Below are 15946 nucleotides of genomic sequence, written 5' to 3' on the forward strand. Positions count from 1 at the left end.
CAGCACTTTTTTTATTAGCAGGGACTCTGACATCATCTGCCACCCCCCTCAGATTTCCCTGTTCCTTCTGAGCTCAGCTGCTGAAGGGGGTGGGGGGAATGAATTTTCCCAGCAGCCATCTAATGTTCCCTGTTGTAATCCAAAGTATTTTGGGGTGGCTTGGTCTTGACTGGGCCATTCAGACCCAACACATTACAAAAGACCTGCTCCCGGTCAAGATGAGAACTGCTTGGATGGGTTTGTAGATACGGATCAATACAGCTGCCTGAATTTTGGGACTCTCCCTGGGGGTGTGGCTATGGAGATTATCATGATGAGCACATGTACTTCAAAACTGACCCCTGGATCAAATCCAATCGCTTTATACTGCCTGCCAAACACAGGCACTGCCCAGTGCTCCCTTGCATGTTGGAAGAAGCCCAAGGCCTGGGGAAAAAACCAGGTTTGAGGTGTTTGTAAAGCTAGTCCAAGTTAGTCCCATCCTCAGCCCACAAACTCCAAGTCCGGGACCCAGACACTCTGTGACTTTTGATGGGAGCAAAGTGCTGCCCCCCCCCAAAAAAAACCCCAATGTCCAATTCCATTCACACACATCCCAAATCTTAACTGTTTGTAGGTAAAGGAGATCTCATCGGTGCTGACCTGCCCAGCAAAGACCAGGTCATCAAGACCAACGCAGATGTCAAGGCATTGACCTACTGTGACCTCCAATACATCAGCTTGCGTGGGCTCTTTGAAGTGCTGGAGCTGTACCCCGAATATTCTGCCAAGTTTATGGCAGATATCCACCAGGACCTCACCTTCAACCTCCGCGAGGGCAGTGAGATTGAGGTAGGTGGGTCCGTGGTGCAGGTTAAACCAATGTCTACCTATCCCCTTCCCCCTTTTCCCTGTACGGATAGCCACTCACCCAGTATTCCCAGTTTTCCCTGTACGGATAGCCACCCTCCCAGGGCCCCTCAGTATTCCCAGGAGTCTTTCACATCCGCTGCTGAACTCACCACCACCACCCACTTTCCCAGTTCATTAGAATCCATGTTCCTAGTCCCTCAGACTGCATCAGTGCCCTTCCACCACTACTTCTTATACCCTTATCTGAGCAGGGAAAGGCAAAGAGAGAGGTTCCTTCTCCCACCACCCTGCGTCCCTTCCTCAGTTGCAGGGAAGCTAAAAGGAACCTTCAGATTAGAGACAGATCACACTTTTTTAAGGGGTGACAACAGAGGCATCTATTCCAGGCATGTCCGCGCACTTCTTCCTTTCGTCCTGCTGTCACTGCTGGTCAAACACATCTTGCAGGTTTTTGAAGTGCTACAAACACCCACAGCTTTCTTTTTAAAGGCAAATTTCAACAAGCAAGTGGGGCTTGAAATTGTGTGTGAATAATAGTGAAATCTCAAAAAGTGAAGGGACGGGGGAGAACAGGAATTTCCAGCAGTTTGGAGATGGATAGTTCTTTGCTCTGCCATCACAGAAGCAGAATACATTTTGCAGACTAATGAAATACATGGAAATATATACAAAGTTGATTCAGCCTGCAGGACTGCACCATGCAACAGCAGTGGAGGCTGGTGGCTCCGTGTCAGTGGGGCTGTGAATCTGCTCTGGGTTTCAGTCAGAACTCTAAAGGAGCTAAAATGGCTGCATCACCTTGGATAGCTCCTTTAGGGTTCTGACTGAAACCCAGAGCAGAATCAGAGCGACTGTGCAATAGCTCAAAATGTAGGCCCTGAAATAACAGTCTCTGAGCATTTAAGTCTTAAGTCTCTCAGTGCAGCATCTCCCATAACAAAGCTCACAAGGCTGTTGTTTCCAGGAGATCTTTAAGTATTATATGCGGAGTTCTGGTAAAGCTCCTTTGGGGAGATAGAATGGGCCACCTAATCAATGGGGATAGCTCTCATTTAACAGAAAACATAAGTAGAACAGCGCTGGATCAGACCAAATGCAATCCAGTCCAGTAACCAGTTTCCTACAGCAGCCACTCGGATGCCTGTGGGAAGCCCATAAGCAAGGCATGAGAGTTACATCCTTTTCCCACTGTTGTTCTCCAACTCCAGGAATTCAAAGGAAGACTGCCTCTGATCCTGGAGGCAGCCTAACAGGTCTCTCCAAGATAGTGCCCCTGAGCACCAGTGTGCCTGCCAGGCTCCTGGCTCCTCCTGATTTTTATTTTAGTTTTTAAGATTTTTAAAAATGTTTTGTTTATTTTTTTAAACTGGGATGCTGGAACGCCTCAAAGAGAAGTGCTGGCCTCCGGTGCCATCTTTATTTGGATTCCAAGGAGTGATTTTGTGTTTTGGAGTTTAGACTCCACCTCTGCCTTGTACTTAGGTTCTTGAGCAAGTTACTCTTCCCTTAACTTGCCATCTGGGAAATGAGCGTTTTGTGACTGGCCATGCTCAGCATGGCAGCCGTTTGGTGAATGGCCAAGCCCTGCCCCCGTGACAGTCATTTTATGAGAGTGTCCACAACACACCCTCCAAATTCCAAATGTGCCAACCAACCCAACAGGCTTGGGGGCCCTGGCATATAGCTATCATGACTTGTAGCACTTCATAGCCTTATTCGTCATGAAAAATGCAGGGTCAGGACTTACTCTAGAACCCTGGTCAGCAACTAGTTAATTTTGTCCAAGAGCCACTCATGAGAATGGAGTAACTGCAGATGGGCAAAGGATCCAACTCCCCTCCCACAAAATGCCCTGCAATCAAGTCCCATTGACTTTCATATGGATGCTGGATATGAAAGTCTATTAATTTTCTTCTGCTGTTGATCAACGAATGCCAAATTTGGCCCAGAGGTTGCCAGATGGTGAACCTCTTGAAGGCAATTTTGTCATCGGATATAGCTTGGCAATTAAAACACGAGCTTTTTTCCTTCCCGTAACCACTAGGAAATTAAAGGAATTGCTGCTGACTATACCCATTACTGCTTGGTTCACACATTATGGTGTTCTCAAGGATGGCTGTAAATGTAATGGGTGATGAAATGGCAGCGAAAAGACAACATGACCAAAATGAGAGAGTGTGTGAAAGGTTTGCTGGTTTGGGGAAGGTAGCTTCTGTTGCTGATCTGTACAAGGCAACCTACTTCTGGCACGTTCAGGTAATACAAAAGAAGTCTTTGAACCTTCTAACCCCTTCTCTCACATTCATCATCCCGTATGAAATTTTGTTTCAACCTTCTGATCCATGCCCATATAATAGGCATAATTGCTTAACTTGGCATGTGTGCCCTTTAAAAAACAAAAAAAACCACCTGAGTGCAATTGCTCCATTTGGCAACTCAAAGAATGTGTTGCGCCCCACATGTTCCAGAATGCCATCAGATTTATCGTTTCCCATCTCCTTCCATGCTGTCACTATCCAATCCTCCCTGCAGACCATCAACCCTTAAACCAGGGCTAGGGAAATAGCTTTAACCTTTGGACCTCCACAGTTAAACTGCGCTACAGTTTAACTATATAATATTTCATATTCGTATGAAGAAATTCCATAGTTTATTTATTTATTCATTGCATTTTTATACCGCCCAATAGCCGAAGCTCTCTGGGCGGTTTGCAAAAATTAAAACCGTAGAAACCATTCAAAATATAAAACAAACAGTATAAAAGCATAATATAAAATACAATATTAAAAACACAGCCAGGATAAAATCAAGCAGCAATGCAGAAATTAATACAGATTTAAAATACAAATTTAAAACGGCAAAGTTAAGATTAAGTTGCTAGACTGTTAAAATGCTGAGAAAATAAAAAGGCCTTCACCTGGCGTCTATTATCTGAATGGTTCTTTTTTGCCTGTCTTTTTCCCTTTAAGGATTTCCAGAAGTTTAAGGATTTCCAGAATTAATGTGTTAATATTGTTTATTGCGCATATGCCTAAGAACTGCCCCCATAGCTGGTTTTAAGAGAAAGAAGAACTCTGGCATCAACTCCAGGGTGCCCCTCAGTGCTTCGTCTAACTAAACCAAGCCAGTACAAGATGGCCACTTCATTGAAGGTTTTCAACTGCATCAAAAACATGGAAATGGACTAGATAGACTTAAGAGTCCTGCTTTTGTTTAACATAAATAAACTATGTCAAGGGAGCCCAATTACTTTGGAGAGAAGGAAGAGTTTCAGTGAACCTTGCAGGGATCACAATAGTTGCAAAACTTCACCCAATAGCCAGATTTAGGGATGCCCAACCAACAAAAGAGGGACCGGGGACATTCTGGTCATTCCCTGCCCCATTTCTCCTCTCTGTGTCCACCGTTTCCCCTTGGCCAGACTTGCCCATCCTCCTGCTGATTGTGATGGTGGTTTTTGTCCACTAGGACCAAGACCGTGACCAGCCAGTAATCGCCCGTAGGCTCTCCAACAGCCGTCGGATGGTAACATGCTTTGGGCGCTACGGGCCTGGGCTACATTCAAGCCAGTGACCTAGAGGTGAAAGGTCGTGTGTCCCAACCCAATCCTGTCTTTCCTCACCCTGCCACCCTCCCAACACACCTTGCTGCTCCCACTTGACATCGCAATGACCCACTCAATGTCGAAAGCTCCCCTGAACTTTCTCCCCCTATACCCATCTCCCCTCCTGACACTTTGATGTAGCATATGGGAAATTACCTGTCCTTGGTGGGGTAGTGGGGTGACTCCCTGGTCCCCAAACAGAGGGGAAAGGTGTATCACAGGTAGAAGAACAAGTTATTAGGATGAGACCCTCGGAGACTCTGGACAGAACCTGTCAGTTTGCAAAGACTAAAGGCCTGGCTACACTTCAGAAGCCCTGTTCAGACATTCATTCAGGTAGAATGACACACATGGGGAAAAGCAAGCTCTAAACCCAACTTACACATTATCAGTACGTTCCCTCTACATACACCTGGGGTAAGTAACCTGGTGCCCTCCAGATGTTTTGAATTACAACTCCCATAATCCCTGGCCATTGATCATTCAGCCTCGGGCTTCTGGGAGTTGTAGTCCAAAACATCTGGAGGGCACCAGGTTGCCTTCCCATGACATATTGTATCACGAACAAACACAAGATGTGAAAAGGCAGAGCCCAACACTACAATATTGCTCTTCTGCCCCATGTGTGTTCAGTCTACCTCAGGGATGGGGAATTTCTTCTTTTCTGTCAAGGGCCTCATTTCTCAGGGGTAATCTGTCAATGGCAGCCTGCCACTGGTGGACAGGGTTGGAGTCAGCAGTGGGTGTTAAGGTCCGGAGGTTCTCCATACTTGTTCTACTTGACTGAACTTCTGAAGAGAACTTGACTTCAACTGGTACAATAGTCGTTTCCAGTTCTGTGAGATATGTATATGTATGGGCTGGGATGTCTAACAGTATCTCACCAAACTAGAATTCCTTCTGAAGAAGAAGGGGAGTGGAAGAGGCAAGCAAGGAGGAGCAGCACTATTTGGTGGGACAAGTAATAAGAACCCAGTGGCTAGATTTGACTCACTGTCTGTCATGGCTGGTAGTCTGAGGAAGGGAGCCAGGCCAAGATCAACTGGCCAAGAGTTGCTCAGACTGTGAAGCTCCAAGCCTGAAGCATCAACTTTATATGACCTGGTGAAGCCCTATTGGCCCATTCTGTCACCTGATTTGCAGTGGTACTAAAGTCCAGCAGAGAGAGGACATGCTCACAGCTCTCTCCTCCAGCAACCTGCCTTAGTGGTGTAGGAAATCAACTATCTCGGTCCCACTACTAAAGTCCTCAGGTCAAGATCTCTGTTACTTTATAGCGGCTAGCAGGTGAAGACCACTGGTCTAGCTTCTGCTGGGAAAAATGCTGATGTTTGATGTTTCAGGCCAAGATGACAGCCACTAGGCAGTGGTGGCTGATGTAGCTTCCTGGTGGAATAGAGGTTTCACGGTCTACAAACTACAGGCGTCTGAACCATACCATAGGTGTCTGTCGGGTATCTTTTCTTCAACTTTTCACTGGGTCATCAGTCTAGCAGCCAAAGGCAGACAGCTTTGGGGCAGTGGGAACTACAAGAGCGAACTAACTCTTGGTGGTGGTGTTTTCTTTTCCAGGGACTTCTCCGATTCTCCAGGTCCCCACGTTTATCCCAGGTAGTTTGGATTTTATGCTTGGGGAGCAGAGGGTCAAGGATGGGAGATGCTGGCTTGAATAGAGCCAAAAGGAATGGGAGTGGGGGGATCAGTTTAAATTCCAAGCAAAATCTGCTAATTAGATTGTTGGGCACTCACAGGGCTGGGATGGGTCTTGGGATACCTTGGGACAGTGGAATTACCTGAAGCTTCCTCCGGGAATGAGCTATACAGACTGAGGATGTGCAACAGATCTGGTTTCTTTATATCAGACAGTGGTATGGGATTGGCTGTCTGATATCACATGATCCTGGGCCAGGAAGATTTCAGGATGTTGTCTCATATTTCACTGCCTGGCGTTTGCTCCTCTGACTAGTCCTTGTGGTGCAGGTAACAGGCTCCGAGCTGGCCTTACCTCAGGCAGCAGATGCTGTGGGATAGGAAGTGGTGGTAAGATGCTTGAGAATAGAGCTGTGCATGCTCCACGGCCTGGCCTGCACCGCACCGCACCGCCCCCCCAGAATTAGCCTGCTGCCCTCAAGTGCAGTGGAGCAGGAATGGGCAGAAAGTAGATCTCCAGATGTTTTGAACAACTGCCAGCATTTCTGACCATTGGCCATGCTGGCAGAGGCTTCTGGGAGTTGGAGTCCAAAACACCTTCTGCTAACCCCTGCAGTGGAGGATGCTTGTCCCATCACCAGTGTTGAGGTAAAATTCAACTGCCAGTTCAGCGGGCTTCTGTATGTGGAACTGGAGGGGGTGGCAGGAATCGTGCACTTTCCTCAGGCAGCAAAATGTTTTGGGCTGGCCTTGCCCTGGCTTCAGCCCCACAATGCAGGGATGGCATTGGGGTGGGCATAACTGGGGAGGCCCATGTCCTAAAGAGGGAGGCTCACAGAGAAGGGAGGCCCACGGAGGCCACTTTGCCCAAGACTTCCCACCCACAAAATCTAGAGCCTGCACTGTTACAGTGTCTGACAAAAGTCTAGTGGGGGCAATCAAGGCGTTAAAAGTATTGAATGTGACAAATGAATACTTGTCAAATTGTTTAACTGTCAATATTTAATGTTTAAGGGCATGATCAAGCCACAAAGTTAAATCCCTTAAAGTTTCATAGATTTTAGTATTGGAAGTGTTAAGCATATCTCTAACTCAGACCTAAAAGTGCATAAACTTTGAGGGATATGTTTAGCAAACCTAGGGGATGATCCATCCAAAGCCAACATTTGAAAGCCAAACTTTACAAATGTTTGAAATTGAAATTTTAAATTTGAATTGTTGTCAAATTGTGAATCTGGGTGGAACTGCAACTCCGATCTTAATCCAGGATTGTTTCTGTCCTCATCAGAACTAAAAATTTCTAAGTGAATGTGGTTATTTAGGGATGAACATGCAGTAGCATCCTGATTTCTTGGTGCAGTTGTAGTTCTTGTAACCTTTAACGTGGGAAGAAGAAAAATGGTTAACCTTGCATATGCATTTTGATACAGCAATTCCTATATTTTAAAAATATTATATAAACGATGGGTGATAATGATAAATAGATGTATCCGTCGCTCCAAATGACAGCCCAGATAGATGTGACGGCCAATAGTGCCTACTATCAGCTTTGGCTGATACGCCAGCTGCGCCCCTTCTTAGAGTCAGAAGACCTAAAGACGGTTGTGCACACGCTGGTGACTTCAAGGCTTGACTTCTGCAATGCACTCTACATAGGGCTACCATTGTACCTAGTTCGGAAACTTCAACTATTTCAAAATATGGCAGCCAGGTTGGTCACTAGTACATCTAAGGGTGAGCATATTACCCCAACATTAAAACCACTCCACTGGCTGCCAATTAGTTTCCAGGCAAAGTACAAAGTGTTGGTCATTACCTTTAAAGCCCTAAATGGTTTGGGTCCAGATTACCTGCAGGATCGCCTTCTCCCATACAGTCCGCCCTGCACACTCAGGTCCTCTGGGGTGAACTTACTTCAGTCAACTAAAACTAGGCTGACATCAGTTTCCCAGAGGACCTTTTCTTCTGTCGCCCCCAGATTGTGGAATGGCCTGCCGGAGGAGATTCGTAAAGTTAACTCTCTGTGTGATTTTAAGGCAGCTTTAAAGACTAGCCTTTTCCAGCAGGCCTACCCAGTTCAATGTAAAATCAAGAATTTTTAAGATGTATTGATTCTGTACTAATGTTGTTCCCCGCCTCGATCCAAAGGGAGAGGCGGGTAAGAATTATTATTATTATTATTATTATTATTATTATTATTATTATTATTTTATGAATGCTATGAGCATTTTTGCATATTCAGCTTAAACTGGTTTTCATTGCAAATATAAACTGGTTTGTAATGTTCCTTTGTATGACAAATGTATACCCTCCACATTAACAATGCTGAGAGGGTCACATCTATGACATGAGAAAGGCTTAAGGTGATTTAAATCTCACATGTGAAAAGGTTCTTCCTATCATTCAACCATCGTCTTTCCTTCCTCTTGGTTAGTCTCACCCTGAAAGTGGTGCTACCCCCGAAAAGCCCCTGTCCTCCATCCAGGAATATGGTGAGGATCCTGAGGATTTCTTCCAGCCCTCGCCTGCCACCATCACCCGCCGTAAACTCCTGTTGCCCAACCTCAACAGCCCGGTAAGGCGGGGCTCCCTAAGCAGCCTGCTCGGAGATGACCTGCGTCAGTTCTCAGCCCTGCGGCGAACGTGTCGGTCCCCGGCCCTCTGCAACCGGGGACATAGCCCTTCTTCACGTTGGCGCCGCGAAGAACGACACTCTGACAGTGACAGCAGCAATGGCAGGAAACCTGGCAAGCTCCTCATTCCCTCTCTCATGAACTACGGACCCCCAGACCTCAGCCCCAGGTAAGGGCCGTTGTCATCCTCCCAGATGGGTAGAACTGGCCAAAAGATTTGACCCATGGGAAGATCTCCTGCATAAGCCATATTAAAACAGATGGGAGATGTGCAAGAGCGACACATTGCTCTTGTCTGGCTTCTGTTTATTTCACTGACAGTTATGCAGGAGAACGTCCTAGCACAGCCTTCCTCAACCTGGGGTGCTCCAGATGTGTTGGACTGCATCTCCCAGAATGCCCCAGCCAGCTGGCTGGGGCATTCTGGGAGTTGTAGTCCAACACATCTGGAGCGCCCCAGGTTGAGGAAGGCTGTCCTAGCAGATTGTGCCGCACATTAACTAGTAGGAAGAGAGGAATATGGGGTTTGGCTCAAACACCAAAATGTCTTGAACCAGCATTGTCTTCTTATATATCCTTAAAGCTTTCAAACAATTTAGTGTGCGTGTGGTTTAGTTGGCTGACTTCATTGTCTTGATGAACTGGTTTTAAAAATATACTGGCACTACCTTTCAGTAAAAGCGGTATTTCTGTGATTTATAAAACCCGAGCAATAACCTGTGGTTGGAAAACCTCTCAAAATTCATCTTCCTTGGACTGAATGAGCGATGTGCATGTATCTGGTGCTTATTGGAGTTGTTTTTATTTTTTTACAGATATTCCCTCCATAAAGAGTTTCCTTAAAATGCTTTGGGAACCATATTTATTTCTGCAGTAATCGTGTTTTGTTCCTAGTATTTTTATGGCTCTTATCGATCCATGCTATTTGTGTATCTGATACTTTATCTTTAAAAAAAAGAGACTTACTTGGGCTCAATCCTTCTGAATGGTTAAACCATGGGTGGTCAGCATGAGGCCCCGTAGCCCCCCATTGCAGCCCTTCCCACCCCACTTGTACCCCCAAAAATCTTCAGAATTTTTTTTTAGCAAACAAAATGGCGTCCATAACTCTTGTGGAATCCCAAAAAATTAGCTTACAAACAACGTAATTTTGACCCTTTTGGCACTCCATAGCAGCTCTAGATGCCATTTTGTTTAATTTTTTCTATTTCCCCTCCTGGTTTTGGCTCCTGCAGGTGGGGAGAGAGGTCTGCCAGGGGGGCAAAATGGCCCCTAGATCTCCTGAAGTTGCCTATCCATGGGTTACACCTGCTGATTTGGAAGCTCTGCTCCCCTGATTTCAGATGAATGTGTGATTCTTCCCCTTCATGAGGAGTATGCATTCTGCACAGGCTCAGATGCACTATTTTGATTAGCAGCACACGTAAGAATTGCTCTGCTGGTTCAAATGAAAGAGTCATCTAATCCTGTGCTCTGTCCACAAGAGCAGAAAACCAAATGCCGCGGGGAAGCTCACAAACAGGAAATGATGGCGAAATCTATCTCCTCTTGTTTATCCTCTACACCTGGCATGTAGAAGCATACTGCCTCTGAATATGGAGGCTCTATTCCTGTGTAATAGCCATTGCTTGATCCTGTCTTCCTACCTTTTGACCCCTGCTTAAGCTAACTTGTCTCCCCTAGAGTCGTTGATGGAATTGAAGATGATGGTGGAGCGTTGGAGACACAGACCTTTAGTTTCAACATGGATCAGCCCCCACAGAGTTCGGTGCAGGAGCCTCCTGTGTCAGGTAACCATGGCAGCTGAGGAGAGGGGTCTTTCCACTGCCTTAGAGGGTAAGAAGCCACTTAGCCATTAACCATCAATGCTCATTAAAGAAACATCTTGTAGATTATTGAGCCTGCATCTTCAGCTTGTCCTAGAAACCTCCATGAAGCACCAGGGCTCATTAGCAAGCAATCAAGTTAAGAGTGATTTCTTGACTCACCATAATATTATTACAATAGTTTATTTGTGAAGGCTCAGACAATAGTCTGGAAACATCAGATGTTGCAGAACTGTTGAATATAAGAGGTATGATGACCTTAAAAGTAATCTGGACAGGAGACCACTGGAAGCCCTGTATAAGAAGAGCAGGCTATAGGTATAATAAAGTGATGTTGTTGTTGTTGTTGTTTTAAAAAAACCCACCACATACACATGATGAGAAAGTTCGGACAGTCTCTTAATAAGTTGAGATTTGAACATGCCTTTTGGCTACACTCTCAGCCTCTTTGCTCCTCCATTCTTAGCGGAAACATGCAAACCAGGAAGTCTTCAAGTTGATTATAGTTTCTCATTATAGTTTCTCATATTGATTATAGTTCATCATTCTGCATTAAGGGAAATAACATTGTTTACTTGACACTTTTGTGCTTTCTGGTTCTTTGGCGCGATTGTTACAGGCTGCATTACACAGGAGGAGAGGGGCAGCCACATGCTTTGAATTGAATACTTCTCCATTAGGTTCCATTGAGACAGCACCACCTAGTGGCTGAAGATCCTGCTGTTTCGTGGCTATTAACACTTTAAAGGTGGTTCTTTTCATGCCGGAATTTCCAACAGATGCAGCGGGAGACGTCCTGGTTGTTGAAGACGTCATGTAATGGACCTGAAAACTTTCTTGAGTGGCCAATCATGAGTGTGCAATAAATAGCTCGTTTAGAGGAGCCCTGTGTTTAACAACTTTGGAACAAGCCAGAATGTTAAAACAACTTCAAAACATGGTTTCATATTCTGGCTTGTTCCGGAGCTGTTAGTCATAGTTTCTCAGTTTGAATGAAACAGGGAAGTGTAGTTAATTGAACATTTCCTGGCCTGTTTGCTTGTTTGTGCAAAAGGAGGGGTGAAGAGATTGCAGGTGGACCAAAACCCTTGTTCACATCTTAGCACATTAACTTAATTACTTTCCAAAGCCAGCAGATGTTCCCAGCCTGTAGGATACTCTGAAAATATAGATATGTCAACATTTTGTATCACAAGATTTAGAAAACGTATTTTGTCTGCATTTTCTAAAGGGTTATGAAATCTAATTCACAGTGCGGACAAATAAGGTCATAGGGCTTCAGCTGCTGCTCCTGAGCAGCAGAATGGAAAAGCTGATGAGTTGGTTTTTTAGCTGGTGCACAAGCCATGGAAATGCTGATAGAGTTTGGAGGGTCTACATGGTAAGCTCCCTCTACATCAGCCTTCTCCAACCTGGTGCCCTCCAGATATATTGGACTTCAACTCCCATCATTGTCATCCAGCATGGCTATTGGCCATGTTGGCTGAGAATGATGGAAGTTGCAGACTTCTACGTGAATCAGATAACCACATCTGTTGCCAGCAATTTTTTGTGGGAAGGGCCATCATAAGTCAATGTGCAAAAGCAAAATCCTCAATAATATGTAATTTTGATAGCTAGATAGAATTGACAGGTACTTGTTAGTGCTTCCATTGTCTTCGCATGCATTGGCCAAAACATGGGAGAAGAAGGGTTACTTTTTATTGATATAGGACAAAAGATTGCCCACACACATTTTCACCTATATCTTTGCTTCCAGATGGAGGCCTCCCAGCACACCAGTCAAAACACTTTGTGGAGCGATTCCATCTTTCGCTTTTTAACAGACTTTTTTGGGTGTGGTAAGAAAAAAGTTGGAAGAAGTGGTGGGGAAACACTGGAGGGCTAGTAGACGTTGTTGTCTGAACCTCCTGTAAAATTCCAGGAAAGAGGCAGGACAATTGCAAAATAAAAGCCTCATCTAGAAGCTCCCCGAGATAGTTCTGTTTATTTATTCACCTAAAATGAAAGCTGAACAGACAACAAGAGGGCCTGGAATATTCCTGAGGATGGAGCATGTGACACCCTCCCTTCAGGCTCCTAATGATTGCTACCCTGAAACATTGCTCATCCAGGACGGGGGTGGAGAGAGATGATGCCTTCCTTCAATTTTAGAAGGCTCCAGTGGGCAGGTGTGAGAACCAGGAGGAAGGCTTGTGGATTTCATTAAGGGTCTTCCTTCCTCTTCCCTCATCGTTTGAACACTGCCCTGGAAGTAACTTGCGATCTTTCCCTAGAGGAGGATTTTCTTGTGGGTCAGGCTCACACCTCACCCTTCCAGTCCACTCAGGGGCTGGCCCAAGGCCCAGAATGACCTTCAGTAGTTCAAATGGCAGGAGAAATTATACTGTGGTTATCAGGCGGTACGTCCAAACAATGAATTTCACTGGATTTCTTACACAAATCTTTTCACTGTTACCTTTGTATCTCAGTGAGAAAACACATTTAATGAAGGGTCTTGCTCTTATAGCCTTTTTAATCTTTGGTTCAGCTTTTTATTATTCTTATTAAATGAAGTAAATATGCAAAAGGAATGGATGTAACAGAAATTCTATCATCTGGTATCAAGAGACGGATGTATTTTGTATAATGTTTTTGTTTGCTAATGGACTCTAATGGCCAGTTGATGTTTCTAGAGCCAGCTGAGAAGATGCTTGACTGATGGGTTTAGAAGGTTAGAAGATATTTCTTTTAATGAGCATTGATGGGTCATGGCTACTAGCTAGGAAATACTCCCACGTGCTCCAATTGGCACTGGAGAGCAGCAGTTTGGCAGTGGGACGGAGGCAACAACGGAGTCGGATCCCTGTTGGCTGGTGAGAAGAACCCTTGCAGGATGGGCAAGAAGAAGATGCTGCTTGCTTTGGGGAAACACATTACTTTGCAAACTAGCACTGTTTGGCGGAATGCCTGTCCCCTCTGCTCAGTGTATATAATAACAGATATCGCAAAGACACCTCTCCCCACGAGGAAATTGACTCTGTAATTTCTGGAATAGGGTGGCCACTTACACATTGCCAAAAAGAAGAAGAAGAAATATGTCATCAAAACAGAGCACAAAAGATGGTGCACATTTGCATAAAATTTGAATATGCTGATTTATATGTACAGAAGCAAATTTAGAAACAATTAGGATCACAGAATCATAGAATAGCAGAGTTGGAAGGGGCCTACAAGGCCATCGAGTCCAACCCCCTGCTCAATGCAGGAATCCACCCTAAAGCATCCCTGACAATTCATAGCAGTGCTGGCCCCAGCTTTTTGAGGGCTTTTGGGGAAGACACCTCCAACGGGGGCCCATTTTCAGTGAGTGTAGCTGCTCTTGCTCCTCATCCCTTTTCTCACCATTGCTACCACTTGCTTGCTTGACAGGGGGAGAGCCAATGAGGCAGTGGCCTCTACTGCTTCTGCCCACAACCATCATTATCTGGGCCAGAGGCAGGTGAACAAGCAGGTTGCAATGATGAAGAGGAGGATCAAGTCCAAGGGGCTCTTGTCCGTGGGCCCCTGGCAAGTGCCCAACCGTGCCCACCCTTATGACAGCCTGATCCATCTCATCATAGCGAGGAACACTGTGAGCAGGTGACCTGTTCAGTCTGCTGTCCAGATGCTGTGTTGACAGGCAACCTCAAAGCCCCTCCTCTCCTGTCTTAGGATTCATTATCTTTAAACTGGACAGCTTTTCAAATAGAGGACTGTCCTCTGTAAAAGTAGGACATGTGGCCATGCTACTCTGGGATTTCCTACCAGGGAGAAGTGGAGAGTACGAAATATAGTCGTGTGAAAAAGAAAGTACACCCTCTTGGAACTGTATGATTTTACATATCAGGACATAATAACAATCATCTGTTCCTTAGCAGGTCTAAAAATTAGGTAAATACAACGTCAGATGAACAACACATGACATATTACACCGTGTCATGATTTATTTAACAGAAATAAAGCCAAAATGGAGAAGCCATGTGTGAAAAAGTAAGTACACCCTTACTGCTTCCATAGGAATTAAGATGCTAAGTAGCAGACAGGTGCTGCTAATCAAATGCCCGTGATTAATTGATCATCAGCAAGTATGACCACCTCTCTAAAAGCCAAAGTTTTTTCAGTTTGCTGGTCTGGAGCATTCAGGTGTGTGTTAACGCAATACCAAGGAGGAAAGACATCAGCAATGATCTTAGAAAAGCAATTGCTGCTGCCCATCAATCTGGGAAGGGTTATAAGGCCATTTCCAAACAATTTAAAGTCCATCATTCTACTGTGAGAAAGATGATTAAAAAGTGGAAAACATTCAAGACAGTTGCCAATCTTCCCAGGAGACGACATCCCAGCAAAATCACCCCAAGGTCAGACCATGCAATGCTCAGAGAAATTGCAAAAAACCCAAGAGTTACATCTCAGATGTTACAGGCCTCAGTGAGCACGTTAAATGTTAAAGTTCATGACAGTACAATTAGAAAAAGACTGAACAAGTATGGTTTGTTTGGAAGGGTTGCCAGGAGAAAGCCTCTTCTCTCTAAAAAGAACGTGGCAGCACGGCTTAGGTTTGCAAAGTTGCATCTGAACAAACCACAAGACTTCTAGAACAATGTCCTTTGGACAGACGAGACCAAAGTGGAGATGTTTGGCCATAATGCACAGCGCCATGTTTGGCGAAAACCAAACACAGCATATCAGCACAAACACCTCATACCAACTGTCAAGCATGGTGGTGGAGGGGTGATGATTTGGGCTTGTTTTGCAGCCACGGGTCCTGGGAACCTTGCAGTCATTGAGTCGACCATGAACTCCTCTGTATACCAAAGTATTCTAGAGTCAAATGTGAGGCCATCTGTCCGACAGCTAAAGCTTGGCTGAAATTGGGTCATGCAACAGGACAATGATCCCAAGCACACCAGCAAATCTACAACAGAATGGCTGAAAAAGAAAAGAATCAAGGTGTTGCAATGGCCCAGTCAAAGTCCAGACTTCAACCTGATTGAAATGCTGTGGTGGGACCTTAAGAGAGCTGTGCATAAACAAATGCCCTCAAACCTCAATGAACTGTAAAGAAGAGTGGGCCAAAATTCCTCCCCAACGATGTGAGAGACTGATAAAGTCATACAGAAAACGATTACTTCAAGTTATTGCTGCTAAAGGTGATTCTACAAGCTATTGAATCATAAGGTGTACTTTTTCACACATGGCTTCTCCATTTTGGCTTTATTTCTGTTAAATAAATCATGACACGGTGTAATATGTCATGTGTTATTGTTCATCTGAGGTTGTATTTACCTAATTTTTAGACCTGCTAAGGAACAGATGGTTGTTATTATGTCCTGATATGTAAAATCATACAATTCCAAGAG

At 44.9% G+C, this 15946-nt stretch overlaps 1 protein-coding gene across 1 annotated transcript in view; it reads left to right on the top strand.

Annotated features, from left to right (window-relative positions):
• KCNH4 (potassium voltage-gated channel subfamily H member 4) overlaps positions 1 to 15946 on the top strand; it is a 67410-nt gene that overhangs the window by 46907 nt on the left and 4557 nt on the right. Inside the window, exons 11-14 of the mRNA XM_063138587.1 lie at positions 617 to 831; positions 6029 to 6067; positions 8541 to 8908; positions 10423 to 10529. Of these exons, the coding sequence (XP_062994657.1) occupies positions 617 to 831; positions 6029 to 6067; positions 8541 to 8908; positions 10423 to 10529 (729 nt within the window). The remainder of the gene's footprint in view (positions 1 to 616; positions 832 to 6028; positions 6068 to 8540; positions 8909 to 10422; positions 10530 to 15946) is intronic.

Source organism: Elgaria multicarinata, chromosome 11, assembly GCF_023053635.1.
Source record: "Elgaria multicarinata webbii isolate HBS135686 ecotype San Diego chromosome 11, rElgMul1.1.pri, whole genome shotgun sequence".
Taxonomy (NCBI): domain Eukaryota; kingdom Metazoa; phylum Chordata; class Lepidosauria; order Squamata; family Anguidae; genus Elgaria; species Elgaria multicarinata.